At 42.1% G+C, this 27,460-nt stretch overlaps 1 protein-coding gene across 1 annotated transcript in view; it reads left to right on the forward strand.

Annotated features, from left to right (window-relative positions):
* Window positions 1-27,460, forward strand: part of tenm1 (teneurin transmembrane protein 1) — a 168,769-nt gene that overhangs the window by 79,312 nt on the left and 61,997 nt on the right. Inside the window, exons 6-14 of the mRNA XM_085788394.1 lie at window positions 1,147-1,320; window positions 10,853-11,055; window positions 12,913-13,120; window positions 17,600-17,701; window positions 20,333-20,527; window positions 22,888-23,088; window positions 24,992-25,177; window positions 25,337-25,366; window positions 25,477-25,623. Of these exons, the coding sequence (XP_085644520.1) occupies window positions 1,147-1,320; window positions 10,853-11,055; window positions 12,913-13,120; window positions 17,600-17,701; window positions 20,333-20,527; window positions 22,888-23,088; window positions 24,992-25,177; window positions 25,337-25,366; window positions 25,477-25,623 (1,446 nt within the window). The remainder of the gene's footprint in view (window positions 1-1,146; window positions 1,321-10,852; window positions 11,056-12,912; window positions 13,121-17,599; window positions 17,702-20,332; window positions 20,528-22,887; window positions 23,089-24,991; window positions 25,178-25,336; window positions 25,367-25,476; window positions 25,624-27,460) is intronic.

A 27,460-nucleotide genomic window follows, 5' to 3' on the forward strand; every position in this document is an offset into this window, starting at 1 on the left:
TATTCCTCATCAGCTGGGGATCAAGTGTGGGTGAGCGTGTAGGTGTGCGGGTATGTGCATGCATGCACAGATGAAAACAGCAGGGACATTAATGCACTTGTGTGAGCTTGTGCCTGTACCTGTGTGATTGTGTTGGTCATGCTGTATAATTGTGGATTTGTTTTTCTAAGCAGCCATTTTGTGCAAGCGTGTGTCAAGTGCTTTTTCTGGGTGTCGGCGAGGCAATCAGCAGACAGAAGACAGACAGTGAAGATGTTTGAAGTCGTTAGAAGTTCCTTACCTTGATCTGCATGCAGCAGCCATCCTCTGACTGCCACCAGCGCCTAGTAACTTTTTGATTTGAGTCTTTGCTTTTGTTTGATGTTCCGAATGTGTCAGAGGAGAAAAAACCCGCAATGATTTATTTCATTTGCTTTGTTCTTCCTATCAGCAAGGAGACATTACCTTTTTAGATTCTTTTTAAGTATAAAACTAAAGCGGTGTTGGAGTACAATCTCACATGAATGGAACCTGATGATTGGTCAGAGCAAGGTGAATGTTTTACTGAACATTTTATTGACAGCCTTGCAACACACTAATTAATTTCCTTAATGGGCAGGTGTTAGTTGTTTTTATTTAACAGCATGTTGGATTGTCGTCCTAGTAAACAGTTTTATGAGTGGGAGGGGGAACTCAGAATACTCCCATATCCTTTGTTGTTTAAAAGGCCCATATGGATTGTGAATCGGCAGCAGCTTTCAAAGCATCATTAGTCATGCATAAAAGACTGTGTTAGCGCTTTAATACCAGCCCTAGGCTCAGGCTCTGAAGATCTGCCTTAATTGCCCACCTCTGCCATGTTCTGTGTTCATGTGTACGTGCACTAACTGGACGCATCAGTGTGTGTGTGTGTGTGTGTGTGTGTGAGAGATGAAGAAAGCCTTGTGTGTGTGAGTTCTTAGTGTATTTGCTAATTGTCCATTGTCTTGCCAGGCGCTAATAAGCACATAAACTGAGTCAGAGTTCTGAGATGGGCATTAAAGAAGATTCAGACACACCCCTCTGCATGCACTGAATAATGATCTCTCCTCTCTGCTTTTTCTCTCCCTTTGGCTGTCACTGTGTGTCTGTCCACGCATGTGTGTGTGTGTGTGTGTGTGTGTGTAGCGGTCCACCTGTTAGGTCTGACCTGGCATCTGCGGCACGGCGAGAGCCAGCTGTATGAGAACGGCCTGAGCTCGGCAGACCATCAACAGGAGGACCGCGGCAAAACCAGACCTACCAGCTCCATTCACCTGCTGGACACACTCAACCCTGAAAACACACATGCAGGTGACAGAGGTGAGCTGACGCGAGCACACACACACACACACACACACACACACACACACACACACACACACAGTATTGCACCACAATAACAGATGTTCTGCATTCAACTATTGACAAGATTTACCCGTCAGTAACAACAAAACAATGTTATACAGCAATTTGTAACTATAAAATTTATTGAATAAACACTAGCTCAAAGCATTTCACTTCATTACAGCAGGGCTTGAGTGCTCCTACTTTGTATTTTCATGACAAATGAAAAGCAACAAAGTGAGTGTGTAGTTAAATCAGATGGTGTTTCATGAAGTTAAATTGCTGCGTAAGCCAGGCTTATTTTAGTAAGTCAGACTTATTTTCAGGACATTCAGTTTCATTAAGGTATAAAAAAGTATATCTTAAATTACAATGGAAACACATCCCACTAGACCAACCTGCTCCTGGTTTCATGCAGAACATAAATCAGTTTGTAGTATAGGAAATGACATGAGCTGCTCTTACTGCCTTTGTTAAAATGTGAAGTCATATCTCTTGCAGTTTTAAGGGGGTACTCCACTGATTTTTACACATGAAAGTGTGTTTACAGATTTTTGGGAGCTCTACTGCACATGTAGAAAAAAAACCCTCAGGAGCCACATAACTTCTGTGAATCTGATAAGTTGCAGCAAATGATGTCTCTGGAGAAAGTGTCAGTTGGGGCAGAGGACTTCAAGTTTGAAAATGATGTGGGGTGGGGGGTTAGAAAGACGTGAGATTGCTAGCCCCCTGTAGCCTGCTGCTCATCTCTGCTCAAGATGGAGAAGGAGAATGTGTGGGATGAAAAAGATGATGTCTCTAGTTCTGGTACATCTGCACAGTATAACAGTCAGGATATGTGTTTGACAGTAAATGCACTGCATTAAAAATAAAGCCAATAAATAAGACTGAGCCATCAGTCCATGAAAATAAAGAGACAGACAGCCACTGTCTTTATACACTTGTACAACACAATTCAATGGATACTCTCTGACAAAAATATTGATCATCAGATTCTCTCGGTGTAAAATAAATGACCTGGCTTTTATCCTTTTTAAGCTTGTAAATGTTAAACTGCACTCTACAACAGCACATACTGTAGCAGTTTCACTTAACTGTTTGTGTCAGTTAAGTGACTGCTACAGTATCTGCTGTTGTATAGATGTGTGTGTGTATATTTGTATGAACCAGAATGTTAGAATATACAGTAATATGTTGGCATTTATTCATTCAGATCCACTAGAACTAGCATTACTGTCTAAATTATACATTTAACAATGCTGCTTTGTGTCTATGAACATCACATTTTCTTTTCACACATTCATTTTCCTCACCGTTGAATTTATGTGATCAGTGCTTGAAGTGAAAGGTTTCAAGGTCATGAAATAAACCAGACACGATTTAGTCTGCTCACATTAGCCAACAAGTGGGATTTATGAATAAACCCAGTTTTTCTGAGACACGTTTATGAAATGAAACACCCTTGAGCCCAGTCCACACACACACAAACACACACCAGAAAGGACAGCTGGAATACATACAAGAACACAAACAGACATACATGTTAATCCAACTGCTATACCTTCCTTTGAGCATTCAAGATGAATTCTTGTGTTGTTTTTTTTCTGTCTGCTTGCTTAGAAATAGAAATGCTGCAAGGACAGGACACTCAGACCTTTTTTGCCATTGGATTTAATTGAAGCACAATTACTGAAATAGACGCAAGACAAATACGTCTTTGTCAAATATAAATTTAAGCCTTTAAAGATGATGAATGGAACATGTTGAGACTGACTATACAGTATATCCATTGGCATGAATTCCAATCAGTTCCTATTGCATTATCATCCTGGCTTACATGTATAGCACACTTGGCACAATGAATGTTCCAATACGGTAGAGAGACATCAGTGCAGAGATCAGCCTTGAACTGATTACTCATTTATTAGAAAGGCAAGGTAATTGGTTAATCATGTTCCTTCTTAGCTACTACGTGACTAGAATAGCCTTCCTTCACTCGGCCGTCTCTCAACTAGCCAGAGGAATTACTAACACCAATTTAACCCCATGATATGGGACATTAATTGTGAGTGTTCCAGGTCATGAAGTCAGGCAGGACACAGCAACCTTCACGCTTAGTCTGACTCTGATGGATATTACATTGGATGCTGGTGGAGCCCATGTTCAGCACTTATACGGAGAATGTGCGAGCCAAATTGCAACCCGCTGCAATTTAGGCAACCTGGGACATCCCTAAAGCAACTGCTCTTGATGAATCCTCACATTCTGCAGATTAACACTCTCATCAGTAGCTAAATCCTCCGATAGAGCGCGTGGGGGTCACGGCATTCACTTCCAAGTGTTGCGTCACAACAATCTATTGTTTCAACTGCTGTTGCTTTATGTGCTTGATGAAAGCTGGGAAATCAAAATGGACAAAGCTAAGCTGTTGATGCAGGGGGCTCAGATTATTAAAATTGGCACGGTGGAGGTTGTCCCCGGGCAGGGGAGGGCCAGAGAGATTAGAGATTAGGCTGTAATCCAGTGTGGCAGATTATCACGCTCATCCTGCTGTACCCATCACCTCTCACACCAAGAGACCACACAATCCCCTAGATTACACAGCGAAGGATGGTGAGAGGAGGCTGCAGGGAATGGAAAGGATAAAAACATGACACGGTAGGGAGGGAGAAGAGTGAGTGATGGGAGGAGAGGAGAATGATTGATGGACACCAATCTCCTAGAGGGATCTATGTAATTTACATTAAAATAAAAACTTCAAGAAACAAGTTATTAGCCAATTTCATGCCTTACTGTATGTCAACAACAACAACAACAAAAAAGCAGCTAAATGTTTGTTTTTTTTCAATCCATTTGGAATGAATGACTTTATTTTTGATGCACTGCTATAAACACAAGTAGGATAACAGTGGGGGCATAAAGATAGCTAAGGAGACTGATTGGAGGATAGTTATCAGTTTCTGCTTGTTTTGATATAAAGTGATGACACAGTAGGGAGTTAGAGATGAAACAAGCTCGGTGGAATGATTGGAAGGTAGTAATCTTATTGCATTCTTGCTCATGTATTTTTAGTGGTGTTGTTTTTATGCCGACTTAAGTGCCATAAAGATAGGGTTTTTTGTTTGATTTGTTGGCACGGCGCCGAAGTCATGATCCGAAGTAGCTGAATTCTAATCTACCTTACGATGCATCTTGCAGCATAGCGGTAGATACTAATTGACATGTTGTGTCATGTGCGTAAGGCTAGTGTCTTGTCGAGCCAGGATGCGCTGTGTTTTATGTTCTTCCCGCTATCTCTCCTGCAGGTTTGAGAGATCACCAGGAGCCCTTCGTATTTTTCTGTACATAAAAGCCTCTCTAATTAGTGCTACATTAATTGCCACTCACACCATGATAATCAACCGCGGGCTGACACTTTGTTGAGCGCGCCTGCGTACATGCACATGACACGCCCACAAACACACATAGAAACTCCTCTGGTGCAGATGAAAGAAGAAGTGCCCAGAGATGAAATTCTCTGTCAGTGGATTCCCTGCCTTAATGAAGTATGTCGGAGTTTGGGAATAATATTTCACTCAACGCAGGACGCCGGATAAATTAATGATATGAAATGATACAAACTGACATACAGTAGAGCGGCGTATTGCCTCATTATAATACGGAGATGATGAAATGTGGAGCTTGTGGAATGCCATCTGAGCCATCTATGTGATGATTGTATAAACTACTGTATGAAAGGAGAGTTAGCGCTGAATTGTTTTCACTCTATCTGATGCTGTGGTTGGGAATGGTGAGTAGATGGATGGAATGTGACACAGACAGAGAGGAGGGCTCTTAAAGAGCACATCAATATTCCAGACTGCGTGCAGAGAGAGAGTGGAGAGGAGAGACGACTGAGCAGTGTGTGTGTGTGCACAAGTGTAAGGAAGTGTGTATATTATATGCATGCATGTGGGGGATCAAGATGTGTGCGTGTGTGCGCGTGTGTGTGTGTGTGTGAGTGAGAGAAAGGGAGAGAAGTGTGTTCATGTGCTCATGCATGTGTGTAAATGCTGATGGACTGGTCCCTGTTACATTGGTCTCATTGATTTTCTCACGCTGGGATACAGTCTCAGGATGTAACACATGCATACACACACACACACACACACACACACACACACACACACACACACACTCAAACTCACTGACACATGCACACAGAGAGTATAGATCATTTAGTGAACCCCCTGCTTGAGTGCCTCATCTTGAGAAAGCCTAACAGCAGCAACATGTCTATCTGTTATTCAGCCTGCATTCAAAACATTGCATCCAAATATTGCTGAAGAAATTAACCATAATTTCAAGCTGCAGTCAGTATTTACAGTGCAGATGACATATTTTATCAAAGGCAGGGGGCTCTGTAGTACTGCCTCTTGACATTTGAGAGTGGGAGATTGATGTCTTTGGCTCTGACATCAAAGGCGAAAAAAAAAAATCCAAGTCAATTTTCATCTTCCTGGGAAACAGACGAGAACGCCACTTTATATTTGATTTTCGATTTAAAAAAGGTTCTTTCAGTCCTCTCAGTCAATAGTCTTGGCCAACAGGGGTTAAGTAGGATTTTAGGTTAAATACACTTTGCTTGTGTCTTTTATTCCATTATCTTTGTCTGATTGTTTTACATTGATCTAAATATATCATGTCACAGCAAGGTAATATGTAGAGTAGCAAATATTTCCGCTGCATTTTAAAGGCATTTTGATTAATCTTTTTTTTGTTACCTTTAGTAACAACTTGGCTTCAAGTATATTTCTCTAACAGTGACTCCAAACCTGGGGGTCAAGAGTATCCTGAGAGCTTGCGGAAAGATGATTAAAAAAATTGGTGTCACACAATTTATTTATTTTTTATTTATTTTTTTTCTGATTCCCACAAATGGTTTTGCTATTTTCTTGTGAAATACTGAAGACATAATCTTTCAAATGCTTCAGTCCTTCAGTCTAAGAAAGAAAATAACCCTTCACACAAAGGTATCATGGTGCTTGTAATGAAGGATCACAAGCAGACAATGATTGTGGTCTGATCAGATTTGATTGACAGCCCACAAACAGGGGCCAGTTTCTGACTCCAGTGTTGTGCTAAGTTGCGATTGTTGCAAGGAGTTGTTTTTTAGCTGAGCCCTGTCTGCTTTAAAGTAGTGACAAGAGCCTGGAGAAACGGTGAAATACAGAAACGTATTATGTGAAAATAACAAAACAGATCCTGACATTACCATGTAAAAATGACCCCATCATGCAGAAAAAAAAGGCAAAGCACTCCTTGCACTGTCTTGAGGTAATAGACGTCTTGGTTGCTAAGGGACTAAAGAAACTTTGCATTTAAGCCTTCATTAAAATTAGCAGCATGTATATCTGCTGAGCCCCTTTTCACTCCTCCCACAGCTGTGCCCAGGCTAAATTTGTATATGCTCAGTAGGCTGCAGAAAAAAAAAAGCTGTAAGTCAATTTATACAACACATATTACATGTGTAACAATATAAGTGCACTTGGACTTCCTCAGATTGAATGAGTTTGTGAACAGTCAGACATGCCTGTCACAGACATAGCCTGAGGCATGATGGTGGAAGGTGAGGACAAGAGTAATGGAAGGCCCTACGGCCAAGAGCATTATCTTCTCCTGACTCTGACTGACACTCATTAGGCTGCACAGTGGAGAGAGGAGGCTGAAAGCTTATTAAGCCACCTGCTCAAAAGGCCCTTAATTGAATTCAAGTAATTATAGAGACCTTGCCCATTGTGATATTTTTATTCATCCTGCGGCAAACTCAATCTCTCTTGCATTTGGAACGCTATTAATGTTGTCTGCATCAACGTGTGTGAGATTCACACACGGGCCTATTCCTCAATATCGACGAACACTGGTGCACACACACGCGCGCGCAGTTCCGGTCCCCCCAGACATGTCCCATCACCAAGACCCTGACTGCACTTTTAGTCTGTTCTCAGCTTCATTAGAATCTGAAGGATAATAACATTAATTGCAAAGACAGTTTAGTTCCTTTGAAAATAGATTACAGGTGTAATTGTTTTACCTGAATAACCCGTAGGCAAGAGAAATTAATTAGACCTTGTGTCCCAAGTCCTAATGTAGCTCATCTCCATCTCTGGCCTTGCACACACACACACTCACACTAGACACACAAAACAGTCAGAGACACACAACAGACAGATGGTCAAACTCACAAAGACTTAGAATGTGGAGATGTTTCCTAGTCATTAGAAATGTTAGAAACTAAAGGAGCAAATCTAAAACCATCTTAGTCCAGATGTCCTGTGGCACAGAAACCTTTCAAGGGCTAATTTAACAGAAGACATTACAGTGTGTACATGTGCTTACATATTGTGGGTGAATTGTGTCAATTAGGACATTAGCAGTGTTACATGTACATATTGCACCACTGCTGTAATTGGCAGAGTCTGCATCATTATTATATTGTATGGCGTGTTGGTTATAAGCAGACCTGCCCGGCAGGCACAGTGAGCTTGATGGTGGACATGAATAAGCCATGCATCACTTTGATCGCCCCTTTAAACAAGCTCAACATTTTGAAATAAACCTTAACACATTTTTTGCTTACAACTTGCTTCTTCCGCCAGCTAATGATGAAAAGCACAAGAGGAGATTTATGCGATGCCATTTATTTTTATTTTAAGTAACCAAGTGTGAATTTCAAGCTGCTTTTCCCTTATTAAAGATAGCAAGGTGCGAAGGATTTTTACCTCTCTGCTCACATATTGGCTTGTTTAAGCTTGTATTCCTTTTGCCTGCCAAACAGGAATAAACAGAGATTTGCTGTTTTGAAAGATACGTTTGAAAGTACGGTCTCAGCTTTTGTGCTGAGACACACAGAGTTACGAGGCTGGTGGAGCACATTGATTGACAGCAGTAATCTGAGCAGCTAGGGAGGCCTGGAGGAGCCCTAGTCACCATGTGATCCATGCGGTTTCTGTGGGACTCCCAAAAATGCCTCAATCCTCCCATCTTTTTACTGGAGCTGCAGTATTATTCTATTTTGCTATTGGAGGGGTTTTCTTCTTTCTTGCATCAGCAGCTGTAACTTGACACCGCAACCTCCTCTTTGGACATGGTCCTCTCTTTTCTCCCTCATCCTCTTCTCCACAACTCTCCCACATCTCACCCCCCTCTGTCTCCCCCAATCTCCCACCCGTCCTCGTGGGTGACCGGAGCGGCACTTTCTGTCCCCATGTTGCATCAGACTCCGAGAGGCACTATACAGTAATTAGCATCAGAAGGACCTGCCTGCTCATCTGCCCGCCAGCCTGCCAGTCAGCCTGCTCGCCGGCCCGCCTGCACGCCTGCCTGCCTGCCAATGTTCTGCCAACTGCCATGCCCTATTCATGTCCTATTCATCTAGTGTTGAATAAAAGGCTGCTTTCCTCGGGACATCCATCCCTCCACTGGCCTTTATTTTTTTTGTGGTGAGGCACAGGAGTGAGGATTAGCATTAAAAGGAATAGACTGCTGAGGTTGAGTATGAATGCATACCTTAGTTCTGCCAAGCTGCTTTTATTCCGTTTGGTAGAGATTTTAGTACAGGGACAATTTATGCTTCACACAGGACACCTGTCTCTTTTCTCTCTTTCATTACAGACCTTTTTGAACTCTCTTTTTGTTCTCATTCCCGTCTCATCTTTTTCTCCCTTTTGTCTTTTCCCTTTTAGGCTCTCCCACTCTTGTGTCAAAGCTCAGTCAAGTTCAATCAATTAACCAATTAATCAGTTTACATCTTCAATCACATAGTCCATATAAGACAAAGATAAAGGAGATGGAAGATAAAAAGAGCAGTCCAACGTTTTGACATTTACCAGCATGATATCTGTAATATTTGACATTTTTTGAGAGTAGATTTTAAATGTAAAACAAAAAAATGTCAGAAAGAAACATGAGTGAGGTTTGTCGCCACGCTAGTGACAACAGAAGCTAGCAAGTATAAGGCACTTAATATGACACAAGAGCAGAGTCATGCTAGCGAGTTTGTCACAAAAGGTACAGTTGTAGTTTTAGCCAAAATGCTAATGAATGATAATATAACTGTACTAGCATCCTACTGCATAGTGGATAATATTTACAATGATCGTAGACTATCATATTAGCATAGTAATATTTGCTAATTAGCAACACAAAGTACAGCTGAGGCTTATGGGAATAATTTGTGCAGGTATAGCCCAGAGTAATAAGTAATTAAAATTTGATCAGATGATAGTACAAGTGATCCAACAAATGTCAACTTAATGGTGGTGCTTCAGCACCGGCTCACTGTGCACCATGAATGTCTGCGCCAAAATAAAAATTTTCTGGCAATCCAGTGATACATTTAAGGCCGATATAGCCATGCCACTGGGAATATGTTCTAACATAGCTAAAAGGAAAAGACACAAGCATGTTCAGGTGTTTTAGTGCCTTTCACAGAGTGAAGTCACAAAGTGAAGTTCTTAACAAATTCTTAAAGACACAACAATAAAAGTAGTAACGAAAAGAAAACCACTCACCACAACAGACCACAAAACACAAAGAAACAGTGACGGTAGAAACAGCAGCTCCGCACAGACCTGCACTCTCTGCCTGCCTGTCTCTGTGACAGTACATGTGATATATGCCAGCTAGCCTGTGGGTGTGCATGGTGTCGCCATAATGGAGTGGTAAAGCTGCAGGCATTATAGATTGAGAGCGAGCGGCCTCGTCCATGAATCTGCCCCTAACTGTTCTTTTGCCTTTGTGGCCGTAACGATCGGCTGGCTCCCCTCTGTCACCGTATTTCCTCCATCTTAGTTTAGAAGCAGAGATATATCTCTCCATAAAGGCCGACACAAAGAGGGCTGGAGAGCCTTGCCTGCTCCCCTGCACAAAAGACTCAGGCCTGGTGGTTGATAAAGGCTTATGGAGAGGGGAGCAGCTGATGGCCAGGGACTGCTGGAAAGACCTATTTTCTTCACACACAAAGACGTGCTCTCACTCAAGACACTGTCTGTGTGCCGTGGCGCTGTTTGTGAATGCCGGCGCGCGTGTGTGTGTATGTATGTGTGTGTGTGTGTGCCCCTGCACTTTCTCTCTTCCACCTCTCTATCTCTCCTTTCACACACATGCTAACACACGCACTCTCTTTCTTTCTTGTTAGAAGATGCTAATACAGCACATGACAAAGCCCCGGTAGACAGCTCTCAGACAAAACACTTCCTTTCTAAAGCAGTTCATCTTTATGCAGACCCTATCCAAAGCACTGCCAAAGCAAGGTCCCTTGAAAAGCTGGATTTTTACAAGCTCTCAGTCATTCCTGATATCTATTCAGTCTCACTTCATTAGTGTGGCTGCTGATCACGCTAATGTTTGAGGACATCAGCTTGTTATTAATTGCTCCCTCTGATACTGAAAAGAACTCTCTCTCCAGCCTGATAAGTCCGTAGTATTTGACTTAACGCTGTCACCTGTCTTCGGCTCTTACCTGCAGAGAAGTGGGTGCGAGGCCGAGCCATCGACCGTGGCGAGGTCGACATCGGAACCCAGCAGAGCCAAGCGATCCCGCCGGGACTCTTCTGGAGGTTTCATATGACTGTGCACCATCCAACCTACATCAAGTTCAACCTCTCTCTCTCACACAACGCACTGTTGGGGGTCTATGGACGCAGGAACATACCGCCTACACACACTCAGGTAAAGAAGGCTCCTGTTGTAGCATGCTGTTTGCCCAGATGGGCTTGTTTGCTTCAGCTCCCTCGAATAACATCTTGACTAATGCACAGTTCTCTCTCCGCTCTGGCCTTTCATCTACACTTAGACTGTGTTTTTCGATACAAACTCTTCAGTTCTGATCTCACCATTTTAAGCACACAGGTGCCATTTCAAATACACAACAGGACTGTCTGTGAACACACAGACTGAATTTTATAGAGAAATTAGAACTAATTTCATCTGAGCAAACAAAAATCTATTCTGTGCTCAGTATATGCAATTTCTTTCTACTATCCACACACATAGTGTCTCTTTCTCTCTTACAATCTTTGCTCAGTACATTCTCAGTTTTGCCTGCAAGCTCAATCAACCTGACAATGTGTCATAGTGAGCCATACTTTCACCCAATTTGAAAATTGGAGAAGGCTTTTGCCAATTCACAGTTTTGTCTCCAATCCAGTTGCTTGTAGATTGCTTGTGCAATACAGGTAAAAGTTGCGAGGGTGCTGCTAGAACAACCAGTGGGTCGATCAGAAAATAGTGATCCAGTATAGTCAGTTCAGTTTGAAGATTTAGCGTTCAAAATTCATATACAGCACTGGGTCGCTAAACACTTGGTAAATGGTAAATAAGCATGTTGACCTTGGTATCTTTTTTGACTTCTTCCATTTCTGAGGCAGTTTAATTCAGCTGACAGGGCAGGGGTTGTATGGCATAAAGCAACTTCCTGTCACTCCTTACATCCATGATCACTCATTTTAAATATCAATAAAGCCAGTTAAACAATAACAGGTGTCAGTGAACTATATTAAGGCTTGTTTTGTCTGACAGATTTGCGAGACTAAAATAATGATTTGATCGGCGTCTCAGTGCACCAGAGCAGCAATTGTTGTCTTCCTGTTAAACAGGTTGCATTTATGAGCCATGAACAAATCACTGCTTTATACTTGCTCTGACAACAGCAACAGAAAATGTGCAAATGGGAACAAATATATTTGAGTTGAGCTGTATTATAAAACTCTGATTGTGCTTGCTTATACTCCGCAGAGTAATCAGCCTGTCTGTCTCCTGCTCCTAACAAATGTTGGCTGTGATGCAAAATTCTGTTGCCAACTAAAAGTGTAAGAAGAAGAGATTTTGCCCGTTTTCCCCACATGGACAGAGATCTTCAAAAAGTGTGGATGTGCAATGTTTTCACAAGGAGAAAACAGTCATTTCTGATTTAGTCAGCTGTGTGAGTGAGTCTCAGTCTCAGAAACAATACACACACGCACATAAACTCATATGCTGTAGATGGTGTAGAACAGCATCGTGTCATGCAGGGAGAACACATACAGACAAAAATACAACACACACTGAGTCGTCTGCTTTTTAACATCAGTGCACCCCTGCTCTCGCCTGCATGAAGAGGTCTAATTAGCTGTTTTTGACACTAGTGTGACACACAGCCCTCAGGGGGAATAAGACTCAGCAAGTGCTTGCTAGTTCAAGGAGGTCTGAGGATGGAGAGGAAGGGAGGGAGAGATGAGGGTGCTGGGGGAAAGTTAAAGAGGGTGAGAAAGAAGCAGAGAAAGGTTGAGACGGATGAAATAATAGTCTGATCCATTTGAAACCTTGGGTGGTAAAGTCTGCCCATGCTATTAGCAGCATGTCAAGTTGTTGAAACAACTGCTATGGAACATGTGTGGTGGAGGACTGAGCTGACAGTTTCTCTTCTCTATGTTTGCATGCTCTGTTCATAGTGTTCAGATAAAGCTTTTTTTTTGCTTCTTTTTTTTTTTTTTTTTTTTAACATTTCTCATCTTTGATTGTATTCTTGTGTTATTGTGTTATATTCAGTTCGACTTTGTGAAATTGCTGGATGGGAAGGCGCTGCCCAGGTCCTTGACTGATCCCATCTCAACTGCCAAAACTCCCAAAGGCCTGCTCCTGAGTGGCCTCCAAGAAACAGGCTTCATTGAGTACATGGACCCCGGTACTTGGCACCTCGCCGTCTACAATGATGGACGAAACCTGGAGCAAGTGTTACTCCACAGCAGCCCCATAGGTGAGGAGAATCAGTGCAAATTCACTTGAAGTAGTCACATTTTTTCCCTTTCTTAAACATTTAGTGCTGGAATTTAAAAAAAAAGATGCACATAGGCCTGGGACGATAATCAATAAATCAATTAATCGCACGATAAATGAAAATGAACTATAATACTTGCATTATTATGAAATATTATTATTATATTAGTGGTTAATTTGTTCTCCAAAAAATGTGTCAATAATATCGTTTATCGTCAATAATTTGTGGGACAATATATCGTCCAGCAAAATGTATTATCGTCCCAGGCCTAGATGCACAGTTTTATTTCATGTATTTATACCTTTTGTAGCTCAGGGTTGCTTCACTCTCTTTGTCCTTTTACACTTTTCATCTGATTTCGTGCAGAAAACAAAAACTACAAAGAGCAAAGAAAAAAAAGGTGATTAAAAAAAAGTGGTTTGAAACTCATTGACATTTGAGGGGAACTTTTCTTATTACAAGAGTGAGCCTGGCATGGCAACAGACAGCCGTTAGAAAGGGGAGGACAGCTCCTGTAGTAATGACAGGGCTTGCTAACTGCAGCTCATTGCTATGACACACACGGATGGCAGTGTAAATTGAAGGATGTGAATAATGCAAGAGTACGTGGCTGAATATAGACAAGTGGATAATTACCAGGGCAGTTCCTTCACTCCCATTTTGTCCAGTAGCCCTTAAGAGAATACAGTATTGAAATAACACAAAAAAAAGTGCCAGGAAGTGTTTGCAGCTCAGTAACGTCATGGGGGGAATTTTTATGTAGCAGACAGGTAATATGGCAATTACAAAGCATGCAATATGTGATGACTAGATACAAAAGGACTCCATGAAAAACTATTTTGTGATTTTCAGCTGGCCACCCATTCTGCAGTTGTTTTGTAAATGATCAGACACAGAGCTCTCTCCATGCTTATTAGTCACCAACCTCTTAAAAGCCCAAGTTGTAGGCCAATCAGTAAACAGCTTCGTAATGCCAAAACATTTGTACTGGAGACATCTTTCATCTTCATATTGACAGAGTCCTTTATGTAATGAATGACAGCATGTGACAACTATAGACAGATTTTATTTCAGAGCTGTCAAACATTTATTGACACGTGCACTGTCTGTAAAGTCTGGAATATAGCAGACCTATCCTGACTCACATATTTAGAGTTAAGTGGGGAACAGCAGGGCTTACAAAGAGTTAACATTCCCATATTTTTTCCCTTTTTTTATCTCCCTCTTCAATAATCAAAACAAATATACACGCAACAGATGGGCTCCGAATAGCAGCTCTTTGTCTGCTGAGGTTTTTCAAACAATTAATCAAGTGATTCGGCTTGAAAGAGGAAAATAATATTAATGGATTGATGTCAAAGGTCATTTCACTGCCCATTTACACCTTTTAACGAGGGTTACAAACAGACACTGCATTGTTTTGGACGCAGAAAATCCAAGCCATTGAGCTACAATGAGATAAATTCTAATATGAGACACAGTATGCTTTGAGCTTTGCGGGGAGATGGGGGAGAAATGAGATGATCTCTGTCGGGAAATTGAGCTTTTCCGCAGCAAATAGTAACTGGATACAACAAAGAAACAGAGAGCATAAATAAGGGAATAGCAAAAGACTGTCGTAAAAATAAATAAATAAAATAAAATAAAATAAAATCAATACAGTGTACAGTATGACAAGAGGGAAAATACGAGAATCTGGAGAGCTGATGCCAAAGCACCAAAATATGCTTTTTCTCACAGAAGCAGGGGGATGTAATCTTCTAGTGCCTCAACATGCTTGTAGAAAGTAATGATGTATGTGATCACATGAGACAGAAAATGCTGTCGTCGACAATCATAATAATCATCAGCCTGATGAAGGTAGGAAGAAGAAAGAAGTGAATCGTGGCAGGACCTTCAAAGCCACATGAGTTTGGTCAGCTGGTAACTGACCTGCATCAGTCGCAGGACGTTATGCAGTTCTGTCATCTGTTCACACACCGTCTCACACACACAGCGTTTAGTTACATCTCAGCACACAACCAACTCAGTGCTGCTGCTGCTGCTGCTGCTGAGTTGGACAGAGAACTGTCGGCACAAATGCTGATATACTGCACTCAGTTTGATTTACAGTAGGATTTCTAAGTCCGAGGCCATTTTCCCATTCATCTAAATACAGCGCAGTCGTGTTTCAGTGATATTCGCTATCATGTAAAATGGGTCTCACATAAATGTTGTATAAAATGGAGGAGAACATCTCCTGATTTCAAAATAGCATCATTATATGGATAGAGATTGAATTTTCAAGCACATTTTCCCTGACAACAACAGTGGCAGATAGAGATAAAACCTTTTTTTGCCTCCTCCACTGTTATTGACATTTACCTGTGATCCGCAAAAGCTCCAGCTTCATGAATTCTGCCATTTTGCCACCTCCACTCCAGCGTCATCTTTTTTAATTCTACTCGGCCTAGACTCGGGCAGAGAGCGGTGCTTCCTGCAGCCTTATTAATTATGCATACTTCACCTGTCAGCACACATCCTCTCAAATATTATATCTTTTACAAAAACAGCCAACAAAGTATGAGACAAAAAAAAAGTTTCATGTAGATAACTGGAACTTTGAACAAAATAAAAGATGATAAACAAAAGCAGAGGTTAGCTAGCGGCAGGATACTTCGAGTTAGCTGAGCAGCCATTTCATTTTTCCATCAATTCATAAAGCGCAAGGGTCATAAAGCGTGGCTGGAACTTTACGGGCTCATAAAGTACAATTGGAATGCTTATTTGACCAATCAGATCACTTGGCTGGAAGTACCCATTTTATAATAGCATTTAACTGCAATAACTTATGGCATGAGTGATTTCTAACTGGGAAGGGTTTAGTCAGTGGAAAGAACCAAGCGGGGTGTCTCACGGATGCCCGCACACACACACACACACAGAGAATGACACATACTCGCACTTACTATACAGTAACAAATAAAGACATGGCTCTTAATACATTACCTGTTAATTGCCTGGGGATTTTTATAGCTGAGACATTGACCTGAGAGATACAGAGCTTTTATCACGGTTATAGCCCTGTGAGTCTCCTGACTGATCACTCATCTCCTCTGGTTTAAAAGCAACTCTGTGACCTTGCAGGTGAGCTTTTGTTCATTGCATGTGTCAGGTGCCAGATACAATATTGGAGTTTGTGTTTGTGGAGCTTTTTTTTTCTCAAGAGCAAGAAACACACACATATGGAAAAAGGTTGGTGAGTTCTCCTGACTGTGTGGGAGAAAAGATGATTGCCACTCCTTCTCTCCATCAGTGCGACGATGACAGGTGATGGAGGTGAAAATGACTTTGGTTTCTGTAGTGATGCGCTGCTGTGGAGGATAACGTTGTGCTGCCGGCTACTGGCAGGGCCTGTCTCATTAGCATGTGTCACACGCGCCTCAAGGCGGGTGTCACATAATAACTTTGCGTGCACGTATTTGTAAATGTGTGTGTGCGCGTGTGCGACAGCCATGCCACTGAAGGATTTGTCATCCATGCTCCCTGAACAGACCGAGCCAGGGGACTGCAGTGGTTTGATTCTGGACTCGATGCCTGTTCAGAGGAGCCGGCCAGGACACCACAGGGTCAAATAAAGGATGACATCCTTGACACCCATTTTAATTACTCTATCTAGCGTAGATAGAGCTCGCCTGGCAGAAGACAACCAGCAGCACAGTTCAGATCCCCCGACCCTGCCAGCCTCTGGGTACTTCTCCACCAGAATCTTCCATCTCGAGTGGAGCTGACGGAGCTCGGCGGGCTTATATAATGCTCTAAAAGCATAAAAGTGCTCTCCCTCTTTATCTATCTTTGCCACGTTATCTATGCCCAGAGAATGAGATCTGACATGACGGACATATCAATGGGAGAAAAGCAGACCGGTAAAAGGACGGCAGCTAATTGAAGTCCGATAGAGGAATATGATGAAACGCATATAGCCTACAGAAGGATATGATGAAACGCACATATCCAGATGAGACAAAGCGCTAGGAGGAACAAGCATCACATTGATCTTCGCCATGCTGTGAGTGCAGCTACTGTAACGACACAGTATTACCCATTCTGCACTAACTTGTGCACTCACAATGTCAGATTTTATGTTGTTCAATCTCGTTCCAAACTGCGCCCTTGTAAACAGTTTGTTGATTAAGCCTTGATGTTTGTAAATTTGCGTGCAGTGTGTTTCCAACCTGTAATGCAGTATAATGTGCTTAGTGCTACTGAGTGTAAGTGAGTGCTTGGCCATTCCCCAGAGAGCGATAGCAGCTGGATCAAACTAATCTAATATAGCCCCTGTGTCTGGGGAGCCATCCATTTCTTATCAGATCTCTCATTCAATAACAGTGAGCTGTGCCAGCTTATGGAGTTACATGTGGAATATTTCAAGTCAGTTTTTTCTCTCTCCCTGATTTGTGAATGCGTGTGATTGTGCAGACTCAATGGACGGATGCTCAACAAACTGCAATGGAAACGGAGAATGTGTGGCTGGACACTGCCACTGCTTTGCTGGATTCTTGGGTCCTGACTGTGCCAAAGGTAAGGAATGTTTGCTTCTTACTGACTTACAGATGAAATGACCACAACAACAAAGTCTTAGTACATTCATATCAGTCATAAGTGAATGCATTTAAATAGCGACCATTCAAAGCGTCCACCCATTCACACACACATTCGTCCAGTGCTTCTGTCTACATGGCACATGGTGTCTGATTCACTGATTCAGACACCAATGAGACATCGGAAGCAATTTTGCATTTGCATCAACCTTCCGGTTAATGGACAACCACCTCCTCAGTCACCCAAGTGGAGCATAATTATACAGCTGAATTTAAATAGTTGAACTTTCTAAAACAGCAGACCAAGACCATAGTTCTTTTGTTTCCTGTTAATTAAAACAGTTCCTCCATTTTTGGATTTGGTCATGACAAATTCAATGTTATGTACATTTCCACAGCACCAATTCCATCAGTGCACTAGCAGCTTCATGTGCAAAGTGTTTGCTTTAATTATCCTTGAGAAACCAAGCTATGATTTCAAGAGTTCAAAGAAATATCATAAGACCTCCATAATAAAATTGTGGTTTGGCATAGATCAGACCAAGGGTATTGAATTTCTCAATTGTCATTTCTAAAACCCAGAGGTGTTCCCAGGAGCACAGTGGCTGCAGTATACAGTATGTGACATGAAAGAGATGGAGCCAAGACTCTTCCTTGAGTTGGCCTGAGTAACAAGGCCTTTGTTTCTGAGGTAACCAAGAACCCAAAAGTCTCTCTTGCAGAACTTCAGATGTTTTCTGTAAAGATGAGAGAACAGGGCGCAAGAACGACCATCTCAGCGGCACTTCAGTCAGGCCTTTATAGTCGCAAGGAGAGAGCCTAGAAGGAAGCCACTTTGAGGGAAAGGCATATGACAGCCCACCTGGAGCTTGCCAAACAGCATTAAAAGGACCCTGAGAGCATGAGGGAAAAGATTCTCTGGTCTGATGAGACAGAAATTGAACCCTCTGGGCAAAACTTTAAGCACTATATCTGGTGGACACCAGACACTGCTCATCACCTCGAGTGAAGAATGGTGGTGGCAACATTGTGCTATTTGGGGGCTTTTCAGCAGCAGGAATAGAGAGACTGGTCAAAATTGAGGGAGGGGTGAATGCAGCTGAACACAGAAAGGTCCTTAAAGAAAACCTGCGACAATGACCTGAAACACTGATGCTAGATAGCTTTGGGACAAGAGACAGGAGAGAATCTGTGTGGAAAGACCTGATGATACTGGGATATGAAAATGAAGGTACCCAAGAAGACTATAATGCACTGAAAATACATATGTAACCACTTCTTTAGATTTCAATTTAATAATAATAAAAAAAAGTAAATCAGGTGAAAATTGATGGCTAAAAAATACAGTTTTACCTTTTTCCCAATTAAAGTTAGTACAGAAAGTCAGAAAAACCTCTGTCAAGCCACTGTATGCTCACCTCTGAGTTTGTCTTTGTCAGTGGCTACATGGTTAGCATTGTCAAAAGTCTCCAGTCACTTCCATTTCCAAGCACTGCTTAACTACAGTCAATAAACTCATCACTTCCTGCGGAGATGTCTTACATTAAAAGCCTTCTATTGTCTCAGCCGGCACCCTGTTTCATTTCTTGCAGGCTTTTAATGTGAAACATCAGCACAAGGTTTTAAGGTTTTATTGACAGCAACTTTAACAGAGCTTGAAGATCAGCCAAGTAGAAGCAACAGAAATTAATGAGTTTCACTCATGTCTCTTTTCAATATTGCTCTCCCTTCTTTCTCTCTTTCACTGCGTGTTTTTTCATTCCCTCTCTTCCTCTGTCCTCCGATTTAAAACGATTGTAGTTGCATCTGTCTCATTGTGTAAAAACAGGTGATATGATATCACATCCTATGATTTATTTAGGCTCATCATTTATTCATATGCATCTCCCATCTTTGCTCATTTTGTTTTCTCAGTACATAGTGTTAGTTTTAACAAAGGATCAAACAAACACATAACGCATGCCCACACGCATGAATGCAGCGGGCCTTCATTGCAAATTATCCCAGAAAAAAAGACATTGGTTCTGGATCTTCTTTTTAATCCATTTGAAGTCTGGAGCTGCCATACCTCCTCCAGCTGCAATGAGGAGGGGGGGGGATGTAACTGTCAGCGCATCATCAGACACTCGCTGACTTTATTCTACCTGGCTGTCATTACATTAGCCACACAGCTCTCCATCGCTGCATGGAGATAGCTCTGCTTTCCACCCTCATTCTATAAACCCCTAATGCTCTCTTTCCTAATCTTCAGTTTTCACGATTGTTTTCACGGCCTGTTCAGAGCGAGTGAGGTGACATTGGGGGGATTTTCTACAATTCCTGGGTTGCCGTGGTAGCTGGGCTCAGGTGGTGCTTGAGTAAATTGAAACAGCGTGAGGGATAAGCTGGAGAGTGTGTATGTACGTGCGTATGTGTGTAAGAGAAAGAGAGGGAGACAGAGGCTGCTTGAGGATTTGCTGAATCCGCGCTGTAGCTGAGATAAGAGAGCGTAGCCCCACTCACGGTAGGTTACTGCGGTCTCCAGCTAATATACTGCAGCACTGTGTGTGTGTGCGTTTGCATGTGTGTGCTATTTAGAATGTGGGTGTAATCTGTGTTTGTCCTGTTGCAGATTCATGCCCTGTGTTGTGCAGCGGCAACGGCGTGTATGAGAAAGGGAGGTGTGTGTGCCTGGCAGGGTGGAAGGGGGCAGAGTGTAATGTGGAGGAAGGTCAGTGTATCGACCCCACCTGCTCCAACCACGGCTCCTGCATCCAGGGAATCTGCATATGCAATCCTGCCTACAAGGGGGTTAACTGTGAACAAGGTGAGACGTTGTACAGCAGAGAAAAACACCTTAAAATGTCACACCTGCACACCAAAAATGGCTCCACACACACACATTCATGACTTTTCTATTTTTAATGATTTCATTTTAAACTGCACTTATCAACATTTTATCTTTTCACACGAGATCATCCGATTCTGCAGACATCAGCTCTACATAACATTTCAAAGTGAAATCTGCCAAGTCATTTTTGATTCATATGGGCCAAATCACAAATTTTGGCCCATATACAATAGAAAAATTACCTCAAAGAGCTTTACAAGCAGCACAGCATACAACACTCTCTATCCTTAGACCACCAGACTCTTAAGAAAAATCTAAAAATATATATATTTTATCATTGTTTTGCCTCTCCAGCCAGCAAATCCACCCACATTCCAGCTGTAGCAGGCAGCTGTTTTCAGCCCACCCGGCTCCAAATGACAGGCGGACAGAGTTAGAGACTAGCTGGTGAACATAGTGGAGCATTTGGCAGCTAAAGTGCTGTATATTGGTGGAGAACAAAATAGAGCTAAAGGGAGCTTGAATATCAGACTCAGCATTCATACCGTAACACAGCTTATTATGGATGCTGATAATGTCACTGTGTATGATGTCAAAACAAGCATTGTTAACTAATATGTTAACCGTATTTCATATGTCAGTGTTTCGCTGTCAAATTTCCCCTTAAGTGGCCAATAATCAGTAAATGCAGCTTGAATAATGAATTTTAATGTAATTGATGCAATTTGCTTTGCTTAAGTTAAAAATGCATACATAATTTGCTCTCTCTCCTCGTATCATGGTTGGACAGCATCAGTGTAGAACTGAAATCCATGCACAGAATCTCATGTCCTGCTACAATCTGCAGAGTTTTCAGTGGCCTTCAAGGATAGATATCCATAAATCCACCTTGCAATGTCATAAGAAAACACACTCAGATTTTTACCTCAAAATCATTTCCCATCAAATTTTGACTTTGTGTGCAGTATCAAAAGCAACAGAGAGTTGTTTACACCCCTAGTTACAGTACAGACAGGGACCGCTCATAGGCAATACAGCATGACTTTTCATGGTGCATGGTGCAGGAACTCAAGTGCAACATTTTCTTTTCTGTTACATCACCCAAAGCATTGTGGAAAGCCTGGTTTAAAAATCTCAAGAAACGTTCAACCCAGACAGATAAAATATGAAAATTACTTTGTGCTATTTATTTATTTTACACTATAACTATCAATAGGTTTTGCATCAGCACTAAAGCACAAAATGTCCTATAAACATGGTTCTATTAGGACACACATGCATAGGACAGAATCAGGGCAGAATTAGGGAAGACTGCCTTTCAGTTCTATGCCCCCCAAAAGTGGAATAACCTACAAAGCTGTCTGAAACTGGATCATCTCATTTCTTTAGATAGCTTCAGAAACTTACTATCAACTTTTCTACAGCCTGTATGTAATTGTTGATTATGATTTTGATTGTATTTGTATATTGTATAATTGTATGTTTTTGTAATCAGGGTGTCATTGAAAATTTGACCTTCCCTGAATAAATACAGTAAAGGTGAAATAAAATAAATAGGACACACAGACCAAAATCGTGAACAATGTACTGTACACATACCCTAGAGAACCTAGGGAGTAACAGATATATATTATAACGTTATATTCTGTTAGCCAGGACATTAATTACATGAGTGAGTGAAAATCAAGCCGAGTGGCCTCGGGTTCAACAGCATAAATGATTTGTTTTATTTCTTCATCTGCTTACAGCTGCTCACTGTAAAATCACCCAATAAATTAGCAGTAAGCAAACAAAGCCATGATATTTAAAACAATTATGATGTTACACTTGAATGTAGCCTGATGGCACAGATGTCTTAAAGAGTGCCGTGCCGTTGCCTCCTGTATCGGGGCCTGTGGAGACTGAATCAGGTGTTTGACCTTGAGCAGCAGAGTTGACCTGAGCTGAGCTGAGCCGAACTATGCTGAGCTTTGGCTCGCTGCTCAGAGCTGTAATTACACACACTAACACTGTGTAGTGCGGACCACCATGAGAGACACACACACGCACGCACGCGCACACACCCACACACAAACCAACCCATTTCACCCCTTATCAAAGCCTCAGTTCTAAGTGTCCTATGAAGTGTAATGTTGTGGAACAGATACAGGGATTGTAGCGAGGGTGGTTAACTCCTGGATGGGATGCAAAGAACACTGCTTTCATACTCTGTGAACTGATGATTATAATGAGACAGGCACCCCACCACCACCACCACCACCACCCACCCTTTCACTCCCTCCGCTCACCTCTGACTCACTCCTGCTCTTTCCCTCTCGTCCTCCCTCTCTCCGCAGTGGACTGTGCAGACCCTCAGTGCGGTGGGCACGGCGTGTGTGTGCGCGGCGAGTGCGTGTGCTCAGCAGGCTGGGCAGGAGTGAGCTGTGATGACCAGCTGCCAGCCTGTCAGGAGCAGTGTTCAGGACATGGCACCTATCTCCCTGAGTCAGACACCTGCGCCTGCCAACCCAACTGGACGGGACCAGACTGCTACACTGGTAAGACCTGAGGATTATTGTTCACACACAGGAAAAAACACTGAAAATTGTAACTGCACATCACGAGTTTGCCAGTGTTCTTGTAGCACGCATGCTCTTGCCAGATACTATTTTCTGGGGATTTGATAGACATGAGAGAGAAATATGGATTTGAGCCACACTGTGGAATGGGTCTGTGTGTGTGTGTGAGTGTGTGTGAGTGTGAGTGCACATGCGTGCGTTATGCAGTCTCTTCATGCTGGTGGTAAATGAGATTTCCCCTCATGACTCGGTGACGGCAGCACACTGGAGCCCCGGCCGCCCCCGCCTTCCCCCACCCTCCTCCTCCCTCTTCCTCCCTCGCCATAGCACTCACTTTACTGTGCATTTACACAGTGACGCACATGCGCACACACACACTTGTGCACAAAATATTCCCTTCAGCTAAATGAAAAAAAAGGCATGCGAAAAAAAAAAAAGGAAAAAAAAGCCCTCTCTTCTCACTTTGCTCCGAGGCCTTTCAGAGACTGCTACTCTGAGGAACATTCAGCTTGGCATTTAAAAGCTTGCTGATGTTCGTACAGAGAACCTCTTTACCTGTGATCTAAGTATTAGTTAGTGTGTAGTTTTTTGAATATATTTCTTAAATATTTCTTACATCCTCAGCTAATTTAAGTTTTTGTTCACAGCCAGAAAACCTCTACTCTGATTATAATAAAAACACAGTGAGCCAGCCATAGTGGACCAGCAATGCGTGTGTACCGCAGTGTCTCAAATATAACGTGCAGCACTCTGCGGTGCACAGTGAGAAAAGTGTCCTTGTCCTTGCGGTATAAGCTGACAGCGAGGAAAATAGGCATTATAGGTGCAAGTTTCCACTGTTTCCACCACCCTAACTCAATGACGGTTTTGGGAAGGATCCGCTTTGCCGTGCAGACAAATGATTTGAAGGCAGCTGGCATTAGCTCTCACTCTCAGGTGTATGCATGCCTTATTATAGTGATATAGCCCATGATAATGATGGACCGTGGCTGAATATCTGAGATATGAGCAGCCCCCTCTCTACCTGCCGGGCTTTTAATCAAAAGGACCCAGCAATTCTACATCCTGGTCTTGTTGAAGCATAGCTAAGCTAATGTAATTCTAATAGAGAGCTGAAAAACTCTCCAACTTTAATCCACTTTTTCCTCCCTCTCCATGCTATGTATATTTAAATTGAAATAACTTTTTACTGCAGCTGGATAAGTAGTCTTTATGTGCCTCCAGCACTTTGCTCTCTTTACTGATGGATGAGGCTTTGCTTCTGCAGAGAGAGAGAGAGAGTTGGATGGTGAGGGGTGCACAGAAAAGGAAATAGACAAAAAAAGGAGCAAAGAATTTTAAAGGGATGTTGCAAGAGAGAGAGAAAGAGAAGGAGATACAGAAAAGAGAAAGCTGACGGAGACAAAGATGGAGAGATGAAGAAAAAGAAAGGGTATTAACATACCCAGAAAATCTGATCAAAATGTCAGAAAAGAATAATAGAGCTGAACTGGAGTCCCAGTAGTTTAAATATGCGGTGCAAATACGAATCATTTGGCTGTTATTATGAGTCTATTCACTCTTCTCCTCCTTAAGGGAGCTCAGCTATTAGAGGTGGGAAGATTGTGTATTGTGAGAAAGTAGACTTTTTTTAGCCTCTAAGGTTATCCTCCTCTATCGCTTGTTTTTTTTTTCTCTCACCTATATCCGATGGCTCACCCCCAATTCTGATTTTTTAACTTTTTTCTCCTCCCATCATGTCCCCTGTGTCTCTTTTTACTTGCCTCTTTATTTTCCCCTAACGCTCAATTCCTCCATCTGTTCCCCTCCCTCTCATTCTCTCTTCCTCTCACACTTACACAATTTTTTCTCACGTATATATCTCCACCCACCTGTTTGGCAGAGCTGTGCCCGGTGCCATGTGGCAGCCATGGTGTTTGCTCAGAGGGCCAGTGTCAGTGTGAGGAGGGCTGGACTGGTGCTGCGTGTGACCAGAGAGCATGCCACCCTCGCTGCGAAGAGCACGGCCAGTGTCATGATGGGACCTGCATCTGCCAGCCTGGCTGGGAGGGAGAGCACTGTAACATCGGTGAGCTGTGTGTTGTGTTGAGCATGTGGGAGTGTTGAATTATTCCTTGTGATATTTTGATTAGTATGATTAATAGGATAACAAAAAGGTGTGACTGGTGTTGGACTAATTTTCCTCTACAATTGCATTAACAGATTCTCACTCTTTTTTCCTCCACAGTTACTCATGATTTGGATGTCGTGGTGAAAGGTAATTCATCTTCATTTTGGGATTAAAATTTCATATTGTGCGCTTCCAGCGTGCTCACAAATACCAAAACTGTGTGTGTGCGCCTGTGTGCACATGTGTGCGTTTTTCAGACGGCTGCCCAGGGTTGTGCAGCGGGCATGGGCGCTGTACCCTGGAGCAGAGCGGTTGGCGTTGCGTCTGCCAGGCTGGATGGAGTGGGCCTGGATGCAGCGTTGTCATGGAAACTGACTGCAGTGATGGAACAGACAACGACGGAGGTGACATTCTAACATCATCTATCATTTTCTATCTCTTTTTATCTATCGTACCTCTTTCACTTTCTGTCCTTTTGAGCAGATTGTCCATTCCATTCCATTACTTCTCCTCCTGTTACTCCTGCCGAAAAATCTGCCTCATTGTTCCTCCCCTTCATCCCTCTGTGTTGTCCCAGTCCTGCTGAGACTCCTGTAGAGTCCTGCTGGTCATTATTATATTGAATATGTATTTGTGTGTGCGGGTGTGTGCATATGTGCAAGTGTCTATGCCAGTTTTTTCCTCTTATCACAGCTAAATGTCTAATATGCATACCACCTGCTAGGATAAAAGGAACTCAGTGAAATTTTCAAAAGTTTAAATACAGCAAACCATGCAGAATAGATTTTGGCTGCTTTGGTTAGGAACTGCTTGGTGACAGGTGAGACGTACGTGTGTGTGTGTGTGTGTGTGTGTGTGTGTGTGTGTGTGTGTGTGTGTGTGTGTGTGTGTGGCTCAGCCACATAGTTGTGATTTTCTGCCGTCATGGAAAGACACAAGAAGGCAACATTTCACCAGTAACGGGGATGCTGCTCATTACAATCATTTCCTCACTGCTACATCTGCAGCTCGAGTTTTAAAAAATAATGTGCAGCATTACATTGTTTTCATCTGTGCCCATTCACTTTAAAACTCAAATCAAATATCCTTTATGGACATGTTAAGCCGCTGCTGTAATCCATCACTGCAAACAAGGTGGTGTCGCTTTTGTTTTGTAGGAAAAGCTTCTTTGTATGTTTTTTTGTTTTTTTTGTCCCTAAATGCCGCTGCTGAAATTTCACCCGCCCCATTAATTTTAACAACCAAATGTAACCACTGGAACATGCGCTTTCTACACTGAGCAGACTGGCACTCGTATGAAACCCCATTCAGACGATCAAAAACAACTACACACAGTGACGTCACTGTTGAATAGTTCAACATCAGGCTGTTTGTGAGTGCGCATGCAGCAGCTGGTCAAATCACTAGACACACGTGGCCAGCAATGCGTGAAGGTGCATCTGCCTATGCTAAAAGAATGTCTTACTGGTATATCTTAACTGACTAGTATCTACTAAAGCAGGCCCAATTTAACACAGTGAAGATTTGTGAATGCACATAGCAAAGTCATTGCAAGTCAAGCTAAATTGTAAATTGTTAGCTGATTCTGTTAATGTTACACATTAGGGCGACTGTTTATCATTTTCCATCAACTACTCTTTACACATTAATTACTTAGGTTTGGCACTGAATTAAACAGACAGTAGTAACTACTGATATTAACCGAACCTTGTGCAAATACTGCACTTCTGTGTCACTGTATATCACCAGGATATGAAAATCAAAAAAAAGTCCTAAATGCATTTTTGGGAAAAAAAAAATAGTGTTACAATTTTAAGCAAAAGGCCATCTCATTAACATCCAGATTGCATGAATTAATGAGGAGGAAATGTGGATTTGACACAAATAATTTGCAAATGAATGATTCACCACTTTAGAAGTTAATGTGATGATGCAGCCTATGATTAAAAATACAAATATAAATGTCATAAATGGTGCACAAATTTTGCCTGCACAAATGTGCACACACAAATCGAACTGGTTTTATCAATACAATGATTATCAGCTTCATCCAGTTACAAATGTTGATTTAACTGATGCAACTTTCCCCTGTACCCTTAAATTGATAGTTTAATTATTAGTTCATTATCTTTATATCATCAATTTCTATTTATGTCCAACTACTACAATGGCTACTGACACATAAAATGTGGGTCCTGCAGCAATGTTAGAGGCACGCAACAGCGCCACTGCCTAATTTTC

This window comes from Trachurus japonicus, chromosome 10, assembly GCF_045865225.1.
Source record: "Trachurus japonicus isolate A0001 chromosome 10, Traja_1.0".
Lineage (NCBI taxonomy): Eukaryota > Metazoa > Chordata > Actinopteri > Carangiformes > Carangidae > Trachurus > Trachurus japonicus.